At 39.2% G+C, this 19248-nt stretch overlaps 1 protein-coding gene across 1 annotated transcript in view; it reads right to left on the bottom strand.

The window, feature by feature from the left end:
- Positions 1–19248, bottom strand: part of LOC140740139 (uncharacterized) — a 155826-nt gene that overhangs the window by 29263 nt on the left and 107315 nt on the right. Inside the window, exons 10-11 of the mRNA XM_073069075.1 lie at positions 9562–10110; positions 6397–6885 (exon numbers count right to left, since the gene is read on the bottom strand). Of these exons, the coding sequence (XP_072925176.1) occupies positions 6397–6885; positions 9562–10110 (1038 nt within the window). The remainder of the gene's footprint in view (positions 1–6396; positions 6886–9561; positions 10111–19248) is intronic.

The following is a 19248-nucleotide window of genomic DNA, read 5'->3' as shown; positions in this document are numbered from 1 at the left end:
GTACAGGAGCACGATATGCCAACTAGTGGAGTGGTGTCGCATCAACAACCTGGCACTCAATGTCAGTAAGACGAAAGAGCTAATTGTGGAGTTTAGGAAGGGTAAGACAAAGGAACACATACCAATCCTCACAGAGGGATCACAAGTGGAGAGAGTGAGCAGTTTCAAGTTCCTGGGTGTCAAGATCTCTGAGGATCTAACCTGCTCCCAACATATTGATGCAGTTATAAAGAAGGCAATTCAGCGACTACACTTCAATAGAAATTTGAAGAGATTTGGTATGTCAACAAATACACTCAAAAACTTTTATCGATGTACTTTGGAGAGCATTCTGACAGGCTGCATCACTGTCTGGTATGGGGGTCGGAGGGGCTACTGTACAGGACCGAAAGAAGCTGCAGAGGGTTGTAAATTTAGTCAGCTCCATCTTGGGTGTTAGCCTACAAAGCACTCAGGACTTCTTCAAGGAGCAGTGTCTCAGGAAGGCAGCATCCATTATTAAGGGCCTCCAGCACCGAGAGCATGCCCTTTTCTCACTGTTACCCTCAGGCAGGAAGTACAGAAGCTTGAAGGCACACACTCAGCAATTCAGGAACAATTTCTTCCCCTCTGCCATCCGATTTCTAAATGGACATTGAACCCTTGGACACTGCCTCACTTTTTAAATACAGGTGTTCCCCCCCCCCCCCCCCCCTTTACAAAGGTAGAGCATTCGTATGAAACCTTTATTAAGCCGAAATGGCATAAAGCAAAGAACCATTAATTTATATGGGAAAAATTATTGTAAAAGCGAAGTGAAATAAAACGAACATTTGTAAAGCGGGGGACACCTGTATGTATTATTTTGGCTTTTTGTATGATTTTTAATCTATTCAACATACATATACTATAATTGATTTACTTATTTACTTATTATTATTATTCATTTTGTTTTTTTTCCTTCTATATTATGTATTGCATTGAACTGCTGCTGCTAAGTTAACAAATTTCATGACACATGCTGGTGATAATAAACCTGATTCTGATTACAAGAAATTGAAGAGGTTTCACTCTCAAACAGTACAATAAGTAGATGTAATGATGACATGTCACATGATGCTTAAGACATTTTGAGTGATAAACTGAAAAACAACAGCTTCTCTATCCAGGTTGATGAGTCAACAGATTTCACCAATAAATGTCATGTTGTAGCATTTGTAAGATTTGTAAATGATGGTGAAATTAAAAAAACCTTCTTCTGTTGCAAAGAGCTGTCCAAAACAAGCAAAGGCCAAGATATATTTAATGTTTTGCCTTCATATCTGGAAACAAAAGGTCTGTCTGGAGGAACTGTGATGGCATTTGTACTGATGGTGCCCCATCAATGGTTAGCTTAACTACCGACTTTTTTTTCCAAGAAAGGTTGGCTAAAAATTCATTCTCTACTCAAAGGAGCATTGACAATTATTTTTGGATTATTATATCTACAACTTACTGATCATGATAACGTACCGTGAGCTGTAGATATAATAATTTATACACAGGTATTCCCTGAGACCTGAAAATGATCTCAAGGGTTCCTCCAGGACAAAAAGGTTGAGAAAGGCTGCTTTAGATTATTGCATCATTTTCATTGTAACACTCAAGATGATTGTTGATACCTTCGTAATTCATAACTTGTTGAAGTGGAATTGGTTCGTTCTTACTCTCAGCCATTTTGCTATCTCCAAGCCTGAATTTTTGAAATCTCGGTGAGCAAAGCAATTTCCGAATTATCTTACTGCTTTTTTCTCACCAACTATCAGTGACAAAAATCACTGCTTTTAACACAAACTGACGCTATTAAGAAACTGATAGCTCTAAGCACGGTGTAAGTATTGCATATATAGCTATGCAAGTGTATGCAATACATGCTAGTTAGAAACTGTTTGGTGACAGTCTTCTGCTCCAATTAAGCTGCATAGAGTCCCAAATAAATGATGAGAATCCTAGCTATTTTCTCAATTTAGGCTTTGTTCTTTAAGAGATGTCCAAATAAACATTTGCTTAGAATAACCAATGGCCCAATTAACTGGAATCCACTGTATGTATGTGCATGTGTGTATATATGTATTTTTTATATACATACACACAATTAATTGCAGAAATTAACTGCAAGTTAACTGTATAGTGTTCAGTCAGGTATGCACTTGTGATCTTTATGCAAGCAAGGAGTTTCACTGAACTTCTGTTGTGTATGGAACTACAAGAAACTAACCCAAATCACTTCAAAACAGTGATCACTCAAAGGTATTTCTTTGATTAAATCCTAAACTGGAATAATGATGACACCAGACCTTCATTCACTCACCAACTCTGGTAAGTCTGAGGTGGGTTGGAGTAATCTGGATTGGATGGAGATTGAAAAGGACAACGTTAAATAATAAATTTTCTGTTGCCTTGGATAGCCCACTGTGTCACGCTGCACTTGAACACTTTGAAAGACCACAAACAACATTGTACAGAATGTTGTGAATTATAGTACATAAACAGCATTGGCTGGATAGTAAACATCTAGCATAACATCTCTCATAACATTTAGAGATCATAACATATCTTCATAACATTTAGAGGGCTGCTAGGTGAGAATGAATCAACACAGCTGTTCCAAAGTATGATGTCAATAGTTCAAAGCAAAATTGCCTTTTTGCATTTTATTTCTGAGCTAGCTCTTCTGACTTTGAGTATATCAGTTCACAACTGCTCTGTGAGTTAAAGCATTATTTGGTGATCTTGCACATATGACTATTCCTGGTCTCAGACTCCCCCCACTCCACACAATGCACAGAAAAGCCTTGCTGCAACAATCCCCCTCCCCCGCCTCCCCCACAGTCAGATAGTGTGCAGACTCAACAAATTACTGAAGGGATTCTTATGGCCAGGATCCAAATCTCAGTCACTACCCAATGAAAACATGAAAGGGAAGACCAAAAACAGTAACAGGAGTTATGGCAAAACTTCATCTTCAAGGATTCAATGTTTTAAAGTTCTAATGCTGTGCACAGCATGATTAATTTGTATAAACAATGCAACTGATAAAGAGAACAAAAATAATTGCAGAACAATTAAAAGATGAACTGCAGTTCTTATTTCAAGAATTGAGAGGCTATGCATTATGTATCTTGAAATATTATGAAGAAAGCATTTGGGAACATGATAAGTGTAAAAACAGTGCAAAATAGGTCAAATGGTTTTATATTGTACATTCTCTCATCTCCTTCTTCCCATTAGACTGAAGATGCAAAAGCCCTGGAAGCAGGTACCACAAAGCTCAAGGACAGTTTTCATCCCACTGTTTTAAGACTACTGAGCAGTTCCTTAATATGTTAACTTCTTGACTGCACAATCTACCTCTTTATGCCCTCATACATGATAGAATCATAGAGCAACATAGCACAGACACAGGCTCTTCATCCTAACAAGTGCATGCTGACCACGGTGCCCGCCCAGCCGGTCCCAATTTGCAGAGTTCGGCCAATATTCATCTAAGCTCTGTCACTCTATATTCCTTTCCAAGTGTTTCTTAAATGATACTATTAGACCTACCTCAACTACTACTTCTGGCAGTTCATTCCGTATACTCACCACCCTCAGTGTGAACAAGTTGCCCCTTAGGTCCCTTTTAACTCTTTTCCCCCTCACTCCAAATCTATGCACCCTTGTTTTGGACTCCTTTACCATGGGGAAAAGAACGTTATTATCCACCTTACCTTTGCCTCTCATAATTTTAGATTTCTACAATGCCCCTCATTCTCCTATGTTCCAAGGAATAAAGACCTAGCCTTGGCCTTCTAGACCTGACAACATCCTTGTAAGTCTTTTCTACAATCTCTCCAGTTCAAGCACATCTTTCCTAAAACAGGGTGACCAAAACTGTACACAGTACTCCAACTGTGGCCTTACCAATGACTTATACAACTGCAACATAATGAACCTAACAGATGAAGACTAGCATGCTAAATGCCTTTTGTCCTACGCTGGTTTGACTTTCAAAAATACATTACCTCACACTTACCATTTGCCACTCCTTGGCCCACCTCCCTAACTGAACAAACTTCTCTTTTGCTAACCTTCTTCACTGTCAACAATATCTCGTAATTTTGTGTCATCAGCAAGCATACTGATCAAACTCCCTGCACTGATATCCATATCATTTATGCAAATAATGAATAACACTGACCCTTGTGGCATACCACTAGCCTACATTCCAAAAAACCTTCAACCACAATTCTCTGCTTCCAACCTCTAAGAATCAACTCTGAACTCAACTAACTAGCTGTCTCTGGATTTCACGAGGCCACACTTTTCAGACTAGCCTACTGTGTAGGACCTTGTCAAAGGCCTTGCTAAAGTCTAAACAGGTAACATCCACTACCCTTCCCTGATTAACCCTTTTGGTTACCATTTCAAAAAAACTCTAGAAGACTCGTCTAGAAAGGCTTCCCATACACAAAGCCATACCGACTCCTCCTAATCTGACTCTTGCTTATCTAAATGCTGGTAGATCTTGCCCCTTGGAATTCCCATGAACTTCCTCTCTACTGATGTCAGGTTGTGCATCAGTAGTTCCCTGGCTTGTTCTTGATACCCTTTTTAACCACCTCCCTGAATTGTCTACCTGCACTGCACTTTCTCTGTAACAAGTTATTCTGCACTCAGTTATTCTTTTACTTGTACTATCTCAATGCACTACTGTAATGAAAAAATCAGTACGGACAAATCACAAGATGAATTTTTCTCTGTACGTTGGTACATTTAGCAGTAATAAACTAGTTTACCAATACTAAAGGGTTGCTGAGATTCTTGAGCAAGTGTAGAAAAATCTACTTCAAGTGAAAAGAAAAAAAGCTATGGCAGAAAGACCCTAAGACAGAAGTGCAGAATTAGGCCATACAGCCAATTGAGTCTGCTCTGCCATTCTATCGTGGCTGATTTATTATCCCCCTCAACCCCATTTTCCTGTCTTAACCTTTGACACCCCTACTAATCAAAGAACCTATCAACCTCCACTTTAAATATACCCAATGACTTGTCCTCCAAAGATGTCTGTGGCAATCAATTCCACAGATTCTTCAACCTCTAGTTAAAGAAATTCTGCCTTATCTCATTTCTAAAGGAACATCCTTCTATTTTGAGGCTGTGCTCTCTGGTCCTAGACTCCTCCATAATAGGAAACATCCTCTCCAAGTTTGCTCTATCTAGGTCTTTCAATATTCGATAAGTTTTAGTGAGATCCCCCTTATTCTTCTAAACTCCAGTGAGTACAGACCTAGAGCTATCAAACGCTCCTTATTAACCCTTTAATTCACGGGATCATCCTCAACCTTTCATGGACCCTCTCACTTCCTTTCTTAGATAAGGGATCCTAAGCGTGGTCTGACTATTGCTTTAATAAAGCCTCAGCATTAAATCATTGCTTTATATTCTAGTTCTTTCAAAATTAATGCTAACATTGCATTTGTCCAAATTTGAAAAAATTAGCAAGTATTGGGAAGATAAGTCCTTGTTAAATAAAATCAATGGCTTATGTTGATAGAGTAACACTGCTCTTAAGCATGCAAATGCAGTAATCATTCAACAGACCACTTGATGAAGATGAGTAACTGCCAACTTCAAGAGAAGTCAAAGTTGGGCAATAAATGCCATTACTGCTCACATACTGAGAACAAAAATTGAAAGAATTGGAGATTGAGAACATTAGTTACAAAACTTATCAAATAAAATGCCATGCAATATAACTGGATTATGGGATATTGGTTTGTATAGAATAGCCCTCATTTAGGAAAGATGTACAGGAAAATATCAAGATCACACCAAAAACTAAATCTGTTGCAAGAAGTTTTAGGAGTTTTTAAGCAATTGCCTGAGTACTAGCTTGCTAGGATTTATGCAAGGGAACATTTGTATAACTTTAAAGGGACAGTATAAATACTGGGTAATGTTTAACCTCTCCCCATTCCAACATTAATACATCACTCAACTGCTAAGACAACTGAAATAAAGGCTTCTAAGTAGTCAAATGTTATCAAAATAGTTATATGATGTCCAATGGATTGTTAGTGAGGGTTAACTATCTGCCCTAACAAGTCCCTTCTCTAACTAGTCTAACGCACCAAATTCACAGAAAACATTATTAGAGTGTCAAGTTGAAGTCCTTACTTTTGTTTAAGTGGCCTACGGCCAGTGGTTAACACTAAAAGGGCTTCACAGGAACTGGCTCTTAAAGTGGTAGGTCAAATTTGACAGTTATTCTGTCTTTATTTGCAGTTCCAACCTACACCTTTAAGATGAGAACGCTGCACAGAAACAAGTGACCAATTTCTTTTTTTCCTTTTAAGTTCTGCAAAATATTTGTTTACATACTGAATACAAACTTACTTCTTTTTTTCTTTGGATGTGGCTCCTCGTCCTCGGATGGCATGGAGGAGCTCGGGGTGCATTCAGTTATGCTGCTTTGGCTCAGATCTGTGGGAGTGTAGCACTCAGTCGGAGGCATTTTTTCTGTCTCTGGATTCTTCTGTACTGGTGAGGCTGGAAAGCCCAGCTCTACTGTTTTGGGCTGCATTGGCTCCAATTTCACCGTCTTACCCCCTGGTAGTGAACACAGCTCCCTTGGCAACTCCTTAACCAGAGATTTGATATTGTTTCTGATGGGCTTTGGAAGGGGACGGTCCTGCACACAGTTCAGAGAGGTACCCGGGCTAATGTTGGGCTTCTGGCGAATCCATTCCCTCAGGGTGTCTATCGGTGAGCCGTTGATGTGCCATTCGGTCACCCCGAACTGTCTGAGATGGGCTCTGGCATGGCTGGCTAAAGCTTTCCGGTTTTCAAAGTAGTGGCCGCATAATTCACAGCAAGTATCTGCGGCTGCAGGGAAGAGACCAGGACACAAATCAATGTGTTAATGTGACTCCAGCTGCTTCATTACGCAGCCATCAGATTAATATTAATCTGATTAGTCAGATTAATATACAACAGTCCCAACTGTAAAGACTGTAGTCTGTTCTGTGCATGCTGAGCTGAACCATTTGTAGCATGGGAGGTGGGAAGTCTAGCCAGTGCGCCTTGCTAGATCACCAACTTTAAACCAACTCCCAATCAACTGCCCATCTACCTGGATAAGTAACCTTTATCTAATAATTATTCATCTTCCTTTCAAAATGCATTATTATGAGATTCTGTTTTCTCCCCACTGTGTTAGGGAGAATGTTCCAGGTCCTAATACACCGGTCCTTACACAAGCGTAAAATTCTACCATCTTATCAAACTGATTTTTGAACTCCACGACTGGATCTTGTACCATCCTATTTTAATGTTGATTCCTGTGCATGAACCTGCTTCGAAGGGAACCACACATTTCAGTGTGGATTTGGCTATTGGTTCGGCAAGCAAAGGAAATTGCTCTACGAGGAATGACTTCTAATGTTGAATTAGCTGGTCTTAAGACAGGAGCAAAGCGAAAGAACTATAAATGATAGTGAAGACCTGGATACTGCTGTGGGACAGGAGGAGCCTACACTAAAATCTGCTGGGATGTTCCTGATCTTTCATACAATGATGCATGAGAGTTCTTTGGACAAGGTCAAATTAGGCCCAGTTGCATTGCTCTCCATGACTTAATCTGCAGATTTCTCAGTCTAGGGCTCCAATGTGAAGAATGCACATATAAAAGGCTGGTCCCAACCTTAGGCCTGTAAACGAGAAAGTCAGTGCCTGAAGGAGACAAAGAGAAACTGAAAAAAAACACACATATAAAACAAGGATTGGCTTTTCACATAGAGTTTGTTTTATTCCACATCACTATGAGAGATAATTCTCAGTATACTGTTGATACTGAGAATTACTGTACTCAGTATTACTGTACTTTGAATCCTTTAATGCTCCATCAGAAAATGATGAATTTATGCAAAACACCAGCAGTTTAAACGCCCAACCTCAAGCATCTATACCATAAACATCAAAATATTTGGCAATGGTTAATGGAATAAAAATGGCTCTGTAATGGATTTGAGCTAGTTATTTCAGCTGTTGTATATTCCTTCTGTCACAAATTAGGGAGAGATGCACAGATAAAACCGACAATGCATAAACTCAAATAAAATCATAAGCTTTCTCCAAAATTTAAAGATAATCAAATAGATTAACTCATTCTGCAAGGTATTTAACTTGTCAGGGGTCAATATTTTTCAATAAAGTGAATATTACTCTTGGAATATAGCAGTATTCTCATCATTGCAAATCTTTCTACAAAGTAAAAGCTGTGAATTTATCTGTCTTTATTGCTAAAGAAATATGTCCAGAAAACCTATTTCATTACCAATAAATCAATAAATATTATGGATGGCATGACAGCATAGCAGTTAGTGAAATGCTTTACAGTACCAGTGACCCGGGTTCAATTCTTGCCACTGAGTGCAGGCAGTTTGTATGTTCCCCCATGACCGTGTTGGTTTCCTCTGGGTGCTCCAGTTTCCTCCCATATTCCAAAAACACACAGGTTAGTAGGTTAATTGGTCACATGGCTGTAACTGGGCAGTGTGAAGTACTTGGGTTGGAAGAACCTGTTACTGTGCTGTATCTCTAAATAAATACATAACATCACCTTATCAGGCAGTTTTTTGACATGCCAGTATCGTTATAACTACATAATAATTCTTTTCTGGCAGGCTGTTCAAATTAACTTCAGCTACTATCCTTTCCTTCTGCTGTCCTGAGGTGTGCTTCAGTGCATGGCCAGGTCAGTGCACAGATTACTTTTCAAAACAAAATTTTGAGGGAGACAACTGCAGAGCATGAAATGGATTGGGGAATAAGATTGCTTCAGTAATCTGACTTCAAAAACAAGTAAAATGGAAAAGAAACAAGTAATATTTTTGCCTTTCACCTGCCTTCCTATCTTGGTTCTTATTCCTCACTATGCCAACTCTTGATGCCTTCTTGGGTGATTTGGCATGCAACTCAATCTTATAACTGTCTTTGAAGATAGTTCAGTGCTCTCTCAAGGTATCTAGAAATGGACAATATATCCAGTCTTCCTAAAATGACTGACATCCTCAGAAGAGGCACATGACATCTATGACGCTCAGACACAGACAACATATGGGTGCAGTTATAGCACTGTAGGCTACTGAGTTTGCAATGAGTTGCATTAGGATATGGCAAGGTGCAAGCCTGCATCTGGTATCCCTACCCTCTCCTGTAGCATCTTAATTAGTTGTTTTAATTAAATATTTGAGCAGGATTGAAAGTGGATGACAGATTGGTTCAGCAATCTGATCCTTAGCCTAATCTACGCAGCTTAGAGGATGCAGAGGAAGAATGCCAAAATGCCAAGCATTTTCACCAGATTGAGAGGAAGAGACACAGAGACACACAGAGTGACTGAGACAGAAAGAAAAAGAAAATTGGGTACCCTAGGAATTTTTTGTGACCAGCTGCTGTGTCAGTGCCAGAAGTACACAGCAGCTTGCCCAATGGCTCTCTATTTTGTGCCAAACATTCAGCATGATGATAGCAAATAGTATTCAAAGTAGCTTGACTTACCAATTACTGGCGTCGTCACCTTCTCTTGTGGAGACCAAGTGGCCTTCGGCTTATAGGAACCCGACTCTGTAGTATAGCCAGGCTTCAACTCTTGTGGCATGCTTCTTTCGTCTGACATGGATTTTTTTAGTGATGCAGTTGACACAAAACCCATGGGTATTTTTTTCCCCAGAGGTGACACAGTTGGATGTTGCCCGTTAGATGTATAGGTCAATACTTTTCTAGCTGGGGGTGTCATATGCTTTTGCTGCAAATCCTTAACTGGCGATTTGATGAGCTGTCCAAATGACTTAATAGGTTTCTCATCATACTGGTAGCTCTGAGGATCCTGTTGCATCTCTCGTTGCTCTGGTTCTTGGCCTAGTGGTTCAGGCTTTCCCTTCCTTTTCATCAGTTCTTTCAGTGTGTCAATAGGTGAACCATTCACAGTCCATTCTGTCACCCCAAATTGTCTCAGATGTGATCTGGCGTGGCTTGACAGCCCCTTGCGATTCTCGAAGTATTCACCGCAGAATTCACAACGGACATCTTTGCTGGGTTGATCAACTGCTACCAAAAAATAGAAACTTCATTTGAGTTTTAATTTGAAAACAAGATCATTAAAAAGTAAATTGGAGGTAAATACAGAAACATAGAAATTTATAGCACATAACAGGCCCTTTGGCCCACAATGTTGTGCCAACACGGTAACCTACTCTAGAAGCTGCCTAGAATTTCCCTATTGCATAGCCCTCTATTTTTCTAGAATCCATGTACCCACCTAAGAGTCTCTTACATGACCCTATTTTATATGCCTCTACTACCTCCGCTGGCAGTGCATTCCATGCACTCAACACTTCCTGTGTGAAAAACTTTTCTCTGACCCCTTGAACCTACTTCCCAGCACCTTAAAACTATACCCACACCTGTTAGCCACTTCAGCCCTGGGAAAAAGCCTCTGGCAATCCACACGATCAATGCCTCTCATCATCTTATACACCTCTTCCAGGTCACCTCTCATGCTCCATTGCTCCAAGGAGAAAAGGCCAAGTTCACTCAACCTATTCTCATAAGGCATGCTCTCTAATCCTGGCAAAATCTTTGTAAATCTCCTTTGCACTCTCTATAGTATCCACATCCTTCCTGTGATGAGATGACCAGAATTGAACACAGTATTCCAAATGGGGTATTACTAAGGTCTTATATAGCTGTAACATTGTAAAGTGAGGGTGAAAACATTTACAAATACAAAAAAAATTTGTCACCCAGAAACATTAAATGAATGAGACATGGAATGAATTTTCCTTTTCTCAGTACATTTCCAATTCCAACACAATCAAACGTGGTTTTATTTTTATGACCATTAAGAGCTTTCAAACTTCATATATACTTTTAGTTGGTGTGAATCTGATAAATCCTTGAATGATATTCCCAAGCTGTGTTTTGCTCATCTAGGGAGAGGTGGTAGAGAAATTGAGACTGAAGATATTGTGCAGCTCAAGATTTATAAAGCTTTGAATATTTTTTCCTTTGGGAGTGCGGTAGCAAGAGTGGGGTGGGAGTGAAATACACAATAATAATTGCCATGCAAGGGGCTAAAATATAAAACGCGCATCAGTAGAGGTAAGCAGAGTACCTGATTAATCTGGAACACAGTACTTAATAAGCAATTTAGAACTCAGATGGCAAAGAGGACGAAAACAGAGTGTCTCCTTCCATTAATCAAGATCACAAATCCAGATCCCAAGAAGTACAAAACTACAATACTCAAACTGAACTGTTCTAATGAATACATTTTCTAATGTTTATACTCATTGACGTTGAAAAATGTGTTACAACAATAAAATATGCAATATTATTTTACCAAATAAAAACCTGGCACGATTATGGGTTCTTCAACAATGTAGAGCAGATCCTGAAGGTCTGACTTTCTGCTGTGCTGGAATACTACGCTAAACCAATCACTAAATTTTAACACATTTTTGGCAGACAGCTGACAATGGCACCAACATTTGTGCAGAAACACACCTGTTGGACTCATAGGTTGGACTGATTCAATTTGTCATATGCTTAATGGCTGGTTAAAAGGGAAAAGTTGATTTTAAAACTGCACAGAAAGGAGCTACCAGCAAGATCTCAAACTTACAGTCCATGACTTTGGTATATTTAATAAGGATCCATGCAGAGTCACCCACATCTTCCATTAGAACAGTGACTTAGGAACAGCAACTTCACATTTATGCTCTTCCCACCTACTTGGGTGATTGTGATCAGTCTGCAAACAGTTGCGAGCACAGGCTGTTCTTTTGCAAAATCACCAAAGCTACTTTAAGATAGAACAGAACAGGGCTATTGGCCCAGGATGTTGTGTCAACCTTTTAACCTACTCCAACCAATCTACCCCTTCTTTCCCACACAGCCCTCTATTTTCCTCTTATCCATGTGCTTATCTAAGTGCCTCTTAAACATCTCTAATGCATCTGCCTCTATCTCCACCGCATTCTATGTACTTACACTCATTAAAAAAAACTATCTCTGACATCCCCCTATATTTTCCACCCATCACCTTTAAAAATGAGTCCTTCTGCATTAACCATTATCACCTGGGGAAAAAAAGATACTGCTTGTCCACTTTACCTATGCCTCTTATCATCTTACACACCTCCATCAACTCTCCTCTCATTCTCCTTCACTCCAAAGAGAAATATAACACTAAATGTAATGTAACAAAGAACAATTGGATTACAGTCAGATTGTTAAACATAGCGTAACAGCACAATCAGATTCAGCATCCGAAATGGACCTCAATGTAGATGCCAATGGAGTTTCTACATTCTAGTTTTTCTAAGAACTGTCAGGGTCTCCCTCATTAAGCAAAATTAAAGTAAATTGTATGGGGGGGGGGGAGAAGGGGAAGAACTGATGTTGGTGGAAAACAGACAACGGAATAAACTGGTAATTTCTTGCTTTAGATTACTGACACAAAGACAGTACCCCAAATATTGGTGTTGGTGGTCCCAAGTGTCAATCTAGGATTGAGGGAATCGAGTGTAATACAGTAAAAAGTTCAGAGGGATATAGGCTGTTTCAGAGGGAGTAAAGAGGGATATAGGCTGTTTGAGTAATAGGGCAAGGACATAACAGCTGCAATAATGTAGAATTTGGTAGAAGAAACAGGAAACAGTTTCACCAAGACTGATAGGTATTGACATTCTGAAGGAAATAAGATGTCCTTGTACAGATTATAAACATTCAGTGACAGCAAGTAACTAGCAAGACAAACAGTACACTGTTGATCATTGCAAAAGGATTCCAACACAAGAGACACTTTATTCAACTCTAAATCTAGTCCCTGCTTCCACCCTCAAAAGATATAACCTTGTTTTCAGAGTGTTGTATATTCTAGCCCAATGCAGTTGAAGTCTGATAAATTCAGGACCCAGCAAAATGCAAACACTAGAGACAAAATATACATCCACAGAACACAAACATCAGTGGCAAGGCCAACTATTACTTCTTGTTCCAATTATCCTTGAGAAGATGATGGTGAGTCAGTGTTCACACTGTAGGGTAGTGAGTGTCTACTAGGATGGATGTGAAACTTGTAAGATAATTGTGACTGCAGGTATCTGCTGCCCCATATTTGAATGGTGAAAATCAATGGTTGATGAGATGTTATTAAAGCAACCATCAGCCCACTGCAGTTCATTTTGTAAATACAAGGCACTACAGCTAAAGTGAGCTACTGCTGGAGGGTGTGAACACTGCGGAACTAGGTGCTAATAAAATTAACCATTTTATTGCTGATGTTGTTCAGCTAATTAAGTTGTACTGATCCACATGGGTATTCCAGTGTGCAATTAACTTCTGTGATGTAGGTGATGGAAAGATTGAGTTAGGATGCAGGTCACTCTGTTGAACATCTCAGAATCGGGATTAATACCATTGGCATATGTTATAATTTTTTTTGTTTTGCAGCAGCAATACATTGCAATAATAAAAACTATAAATTACAATAAGTATACATCAAAAAGAAATTAAGTAGTGCAAAAAGACCCTTCCAGACCCATGACCACTACGATCTAGAAGGACAAGAACAGCAGATACCTGGGAATAGCACCGTTTGAAAATCCCCCTCCAAGTCACTCACCATCCTGACTTGGAAATGTATCGCTGATACTTCATTGTTGCTGGATCAAAACCATGGAATTCCCTCCCTAAAAGCACTGTGGATTTACTTATACCTCAGGGACTGCAGTGGTTCAAGAAGGCAGCTCATCACTGCCTTCTCAAGGGCACCTAGGGATGGGCAATAAATGCTGGTTTAGCTGGCGATGCTCACATCCCGTAAATGAATAAATTTTAAAAAAGGGGGGAAAAATACAGAGGTAGTGCTCATGGGTCCATTGTCCATTCAGGAATTTGATGGCGGAGGTGAAGAAACTGTCCCATGTCGAGGGTGTGGCTTCAGGCTCCTGTGCTTCCTCCTTGATGGTAGCAATGAGAAGAGGGCATTTCCTGAATGATGAGGGTCATTAATGATGGATGCCACCTTTTTGAGGCGTTGCCTTTTGAAGATATCCACAATGCTTGGGAGGCTAGTGCCCATGATGAAGTTGACTGAGATTACAACTTTCTGCAGTTTTTTCCAATCTTGTGTAGTGGCCCCCGATACCAGATGGTGATGCGACCAGTTAGAATGCTCTCCAAGGTACATCCGTAAATATTTGTGAGCATCTTTGGTGATATAACAATCCTCTTCAAACTCTTAATGAAATATATATACATTTGTGCCTTCTTTGTAAGTGCATCAATATGTAGTATCCCAGGATAAATCCTCAGAGGTGTTGACATACAGGAACTTGAAACTGTTGAACGATGGAATATTTCACCTATTCTTAAAGGCAGAGTACAGGTATGATTGCCCTGGTTAAACTTCCAGATAATGGTGACCTCCAAGATACTGTTTGGGGAATCTGGCAATGAAAAAAGCTAGTAGTTAACCCCTCTCTCTCTCTCCGATCACACGTAACATTATCAGCACTTCTCTGAATATTCCCCAGGTCCTGATATACTGAGCAGCTGTGAATGAAATTGATCATTTTACAATACAGAAAAATACTCCATTACCGACTGTGGAGAGAAGGATATTGCTGGAGCAGCTAAAGATGGATGGGTTTTAGATATTAACACAGAACTTCTGCAGCAATGTCCCCAGGCACCTTCAACAACCACTAGCATTTTCCTCTGTACAATTTCCAAGTCCTTCTGATTCCCTTCAACTTCAATTTTGTTTTCTTGAAGTCACAATCAATCAAATCTTGTCTCAACCCCGAGGACAGACAGAACTTTGATCCAACCCATTAGTTGTAATATTTTGTAGCTGTGTCTATTTCAGGCTGCTTTTGCTATTTAGCAGTTTCACAGTCCTTCACGAGGATAACTTTTGTGGACACGCTTAATGTTTTGCCATAATGTTCTTTCCATTTCATTGCATCAAGGTTAATTTTCCAGCCTGATTATAATGGTTGAATGAAGAAAATACTACGCCATGAGATTAAGATTTAGGTGGAATATAATTTTTCTGATGACTTGGTTGGGCAATATTTAGCTTCTAGATCTGTTCTGAATTTATTCTAAAGATCATGACTGCAATGCATTATGAGGATACTGTCAGTGCAAGCCATATAGGGTGGAGGATACTCAGTTTGAAGACTGGACTTTATTTTTAGAAAGACTGGTCTGTCTTCCTTTCAATCAGTACTATAATGGTTAACTGGTAAAATGATGAGGGCAAAGTTAGGAAGTTGTTCACCATCTGTTATACCAATTTGTCAGTTATTTCCTTCACGAGTTGGCCAGCTTGGTCTCGGTGATGGACAAAATATATTTGGAGTTCTTGTGCTTCTCCATGCTTCTTTCATGTAATGTTATGATTGGGTCAGCAAAAAGGTGATTTTCTCATTCATGAATAACCTGATGCCATGGGTCATCAAGATCAAGGTCTGGCAAAGCCTTCACTGTCATTGCCATCAAACCAACGAATGTGACTCAATACTGGTCCAAGGACTGCAGACGCAACATATGCCTAACACCAAAGACTCATAGAGCCACTCCTTTTTATCCTTTTATTATTACTACACTGCCACATCTGGTAGGTCCGCCATGTCAGTTGGTGAATGATCATGATGAAGTACTCTGGATGCTGGCTGAAAGGTACAATTCTGCAAGTACAACAATATCAGGCCTTTACCAAGTTGTGAGATAGGTATCCAATTTCAGAAAAGTTCCCAGATTGAGTGATAAACTGAGCAGGATCAAATATACTCTATATGCTGTAGTCATGATCATTTCTGATCTTGATATCACGTTTTATTTTTACATTGTTTTGATGTAGCGGTTTTCTACAAGTGACATGCTGGACCATTTAGAGTGTCACCACACTGCTACGGGTCTGATGTCACACACCTGAGGAAGATCAGCAGATTTCCTTCTCTAAAGGATGTTATGAAATAAATAGTTTTTTGGCAATCCAGGCATTTCATAGTCACTGATTTACTAACAGTGGCATTTTATTTCTATTTATCTAAAGAACTAAAAGTAAGTTCCCCAGTTACAGACATGTATTGGAAACATTCCAATAATTTAATTCCAACTTTCTAATATTGTTATTCCTAACAACACAGTGAGTGGTTGCTGGCTATTGATAGAATATTCTTCTCACTGCTGAACAGCTAAAAATTAATCACTTATCTAAAAATTCTTTGTCAAAATTTTCCTTTATAAGATGTAGGAAGGTCCAGAAACTAATCAACAATTTAACGCCACAAATTTATTATATACACTTAGTGGCTACTTTATTTGGTAAAACTGTACATCTTGCAAATATCTAATCAACCAATCATGCGGCAGTAACTCAATGTATAAAGTATGCAGAACAGTTGCTGTTCAGACCAAACATCAGAATGCAGAAGAAACGTGATCTAAGTGAATTTGACTGTGGAATTATTGTTGGTGTCAGACGGAGAGGTTTGAGTATCTTAGAAACTGCTGATCTCCTGGGATTTTCACGCACAACAGACTCTTGAGCAGGGGCCCCCAATTAGAGGTCCACAGACCCCTAGGTTAATGGTAGGGGTCCATTGGATCCCTTGCTCTAGAGTTTATAGAGAATGATGTGAAGAACAAAAATCATCAAGTAAGCATCAGTTCTGTAGGCGAAAACTCCTTGTTAATGAGAAAAAGTCAGAGGATAATGGCCGGACCGATTCAAGCCGACAGGAACGTGACAGTAACTCAAGTAACCACACGTTACACCAGTGGTATCCGGAAGAGCACTCTGAACACACAACATATAGAGCTACAGCAGCAGAAGACCACAATGCATTCTGAGGTGTACTGAATAAAGTGATCACTGAGTGTATACCAGAAACACAATTTCAATGGATCTTTTAAGTCTTTAACAATCCAACAGAATCACTACCATCATTATTAGTATGACATGGCTATATGCTCAGGTCATGATGTAGTGGTGCTGAGAACCCAAAGTTTAGTAGTTAAATGACATAACTGTTTAATACAAACTTAACTCAAGAACATACAGCAATAATTTCTATCTAGCCGAAGACCAGCATAAAACAGTGAATTAAAGTAAATTAAGTTGGGTAACTGGTCCAAAACCAATGCTCAGCCTTTGACAAAACCATCCTTCTCCAATTCTCACAATGTCCAATTGTGTGGGACTACACTTGACCCATTCTGTTCTTTGCTTACCTATCTACAGCCAGTGAAAAAGCAGCAACAGCCACACCATAATCTTTCATGAATCCCTCATTTAACCCTTGCCACTCCATACATTGTTGAACTGGCCATATAAGAGCAGACAGGCATTTGTTATTTTTTTAAATAAATAAACTGATCATTACCACTCGACTTTGTCACTAAGATTACATGTTCAATATTCACTTTAACAGACAAGCTGACATTTCCTCCAATTAATGATTCCATCACTATGACATCTGAAACAGATCCAAATTGTCATACTTAACCTTTAGGTAAGCTTTGCAAAGGACAACCACCAGTCCAGGAAATTCTGGAACAAAATAAAACTATCTGTGACCTTGCTTTCATATCTGTCTTCCAGTTCAGTTTCACATCCATGCCATCTACAAGATCTAGTTTCTAATGACTACTTTAATTCTGCTCCTGCTTGGTTTGACTCTGTCAACTCACTCATTGTGATCCTTCTTCATTCTAATTTCTATATACATTTGGCATCAATGCTGCTTTTGTCCTTAATGACTCTAAGATCCATTCATCCATCAGCTCAGTACTCTGTGAGCAACACTGGCTCCTAGTTAAACAATGCCTTGACTTTTAAATTCTTGCCCTTGTTCAGAAATCTCTCCATAGCCTTGCCTTTCCTTAAATGTAATCTCTTCTATCCTTTACTCATTCAAAATATATTCACTGCAAATTCTCTCCTGGAATATTTGCTGTTTCCATTGTTCCATCATTGACAGTACATCTTTCAGCTACCAACATCTTAAAATGTGCAATTCCTTCACCAAACCTTTCCATATTTTTGATCCCCATTAAGGTGTGAAGGAAACTGGGAGCTTTGATGTATGATTCACAAAAGACCATTTACATGTACAGTTAGCAATTAGGAATGCTAACATAACGTTATTTAGTATGAGGAAAACTGAACAAAAAAAGCAGAAAGATTACCCCATAATATGCAGAGAGGGTTAGTGAACCTTTTTGAGAGTATGGCCAAATTGGCAGTAATCTTCTAAAAAATCCTTTTGTGAGCCACTGTAATTTTGAGCAGAGTTCATCACTGATGAATGAATTAGCAATAACTACTTAAAGGAAAAAGATGAGTTCTGTTGCTTTTTTACAGTTACAAGAAAGTTTGTGAACCCTTTACAATTATCTGTATTAATGTTTTCTGTATCAATTACTCATAAAATGTGGTTTGATCTTCATCCAAGTCACAATAGACAAACATAATCTGCCTAAACGAATTACACACAAACAATTGTATTTCACATTAATACTGAATACACCATTTAAACAATCACATTTTAGGTTCAATAAAGTAAGTAACCCCTGGGATAATGCCTTCTTCAAAAGCTATTTGGAGTCAGGTGTTCCAATTAATGAGATGAGATTGGAGGTGTGGGTTGAAGAGGTGCTCTACCCTATAAAAAAGACACACAAAGTCAGGTTACTGACAGAGCCTGCTCCTCTCAATAAAGATTTGTTTATGTGCACCATGCCTTGATCAAAACAATTTTCAAGGACCTTAGAAGAAGAACTGTAGAGATACATCAAGCTGCATAAGTTGAACTTCTTGTTCGAAATGCACATTGCTATGTTTGGAGGAAAAAGGGCACTGCACACCAACACCAAAGCCTCATCCCAATCGTGAAGCATGGTGGAAGGAGCATCATGGTTTGGAGCTGCTTTGTTGCCTCAGGGCCTGGACAGTATGCAATCGTTGAGGGAAACAATGAATTCAAAATTGTATCAAGACATTTCACAGGAGAATGTCAGGGTAGTGGTCTGTCACCTGAAGCTTAAAACAAGTTGGATGATGCAACAAGACAATGATTCAAAACACAAGAGTAAATGAACACCAGAATGGTTTAAAAAGAAAATTTGTGTTTTGGAATGGACAAGTCAGAGCCCAGACCTTAACCC

The sequence above is a fragment of the Hemitrygon akajei genome, chromosome 16, assembly GCF_048418815.1.
Source record: "Hemitrygon akajei chromosome 16, sHemAka1.3, whole genome shotgun sequence".
Taxonomy (NCBI): Eukaryota; Metazoa; Chordata; class Chondrichthyes; order Myliobatiformes; family Dasyatidae; genus Hemitrygon; species Hemitrygon akajei.
Note: the sequence above shows the minus strand (reverse complement) of the source record. Positions and strands in the feature narration are given on the sequence as shown.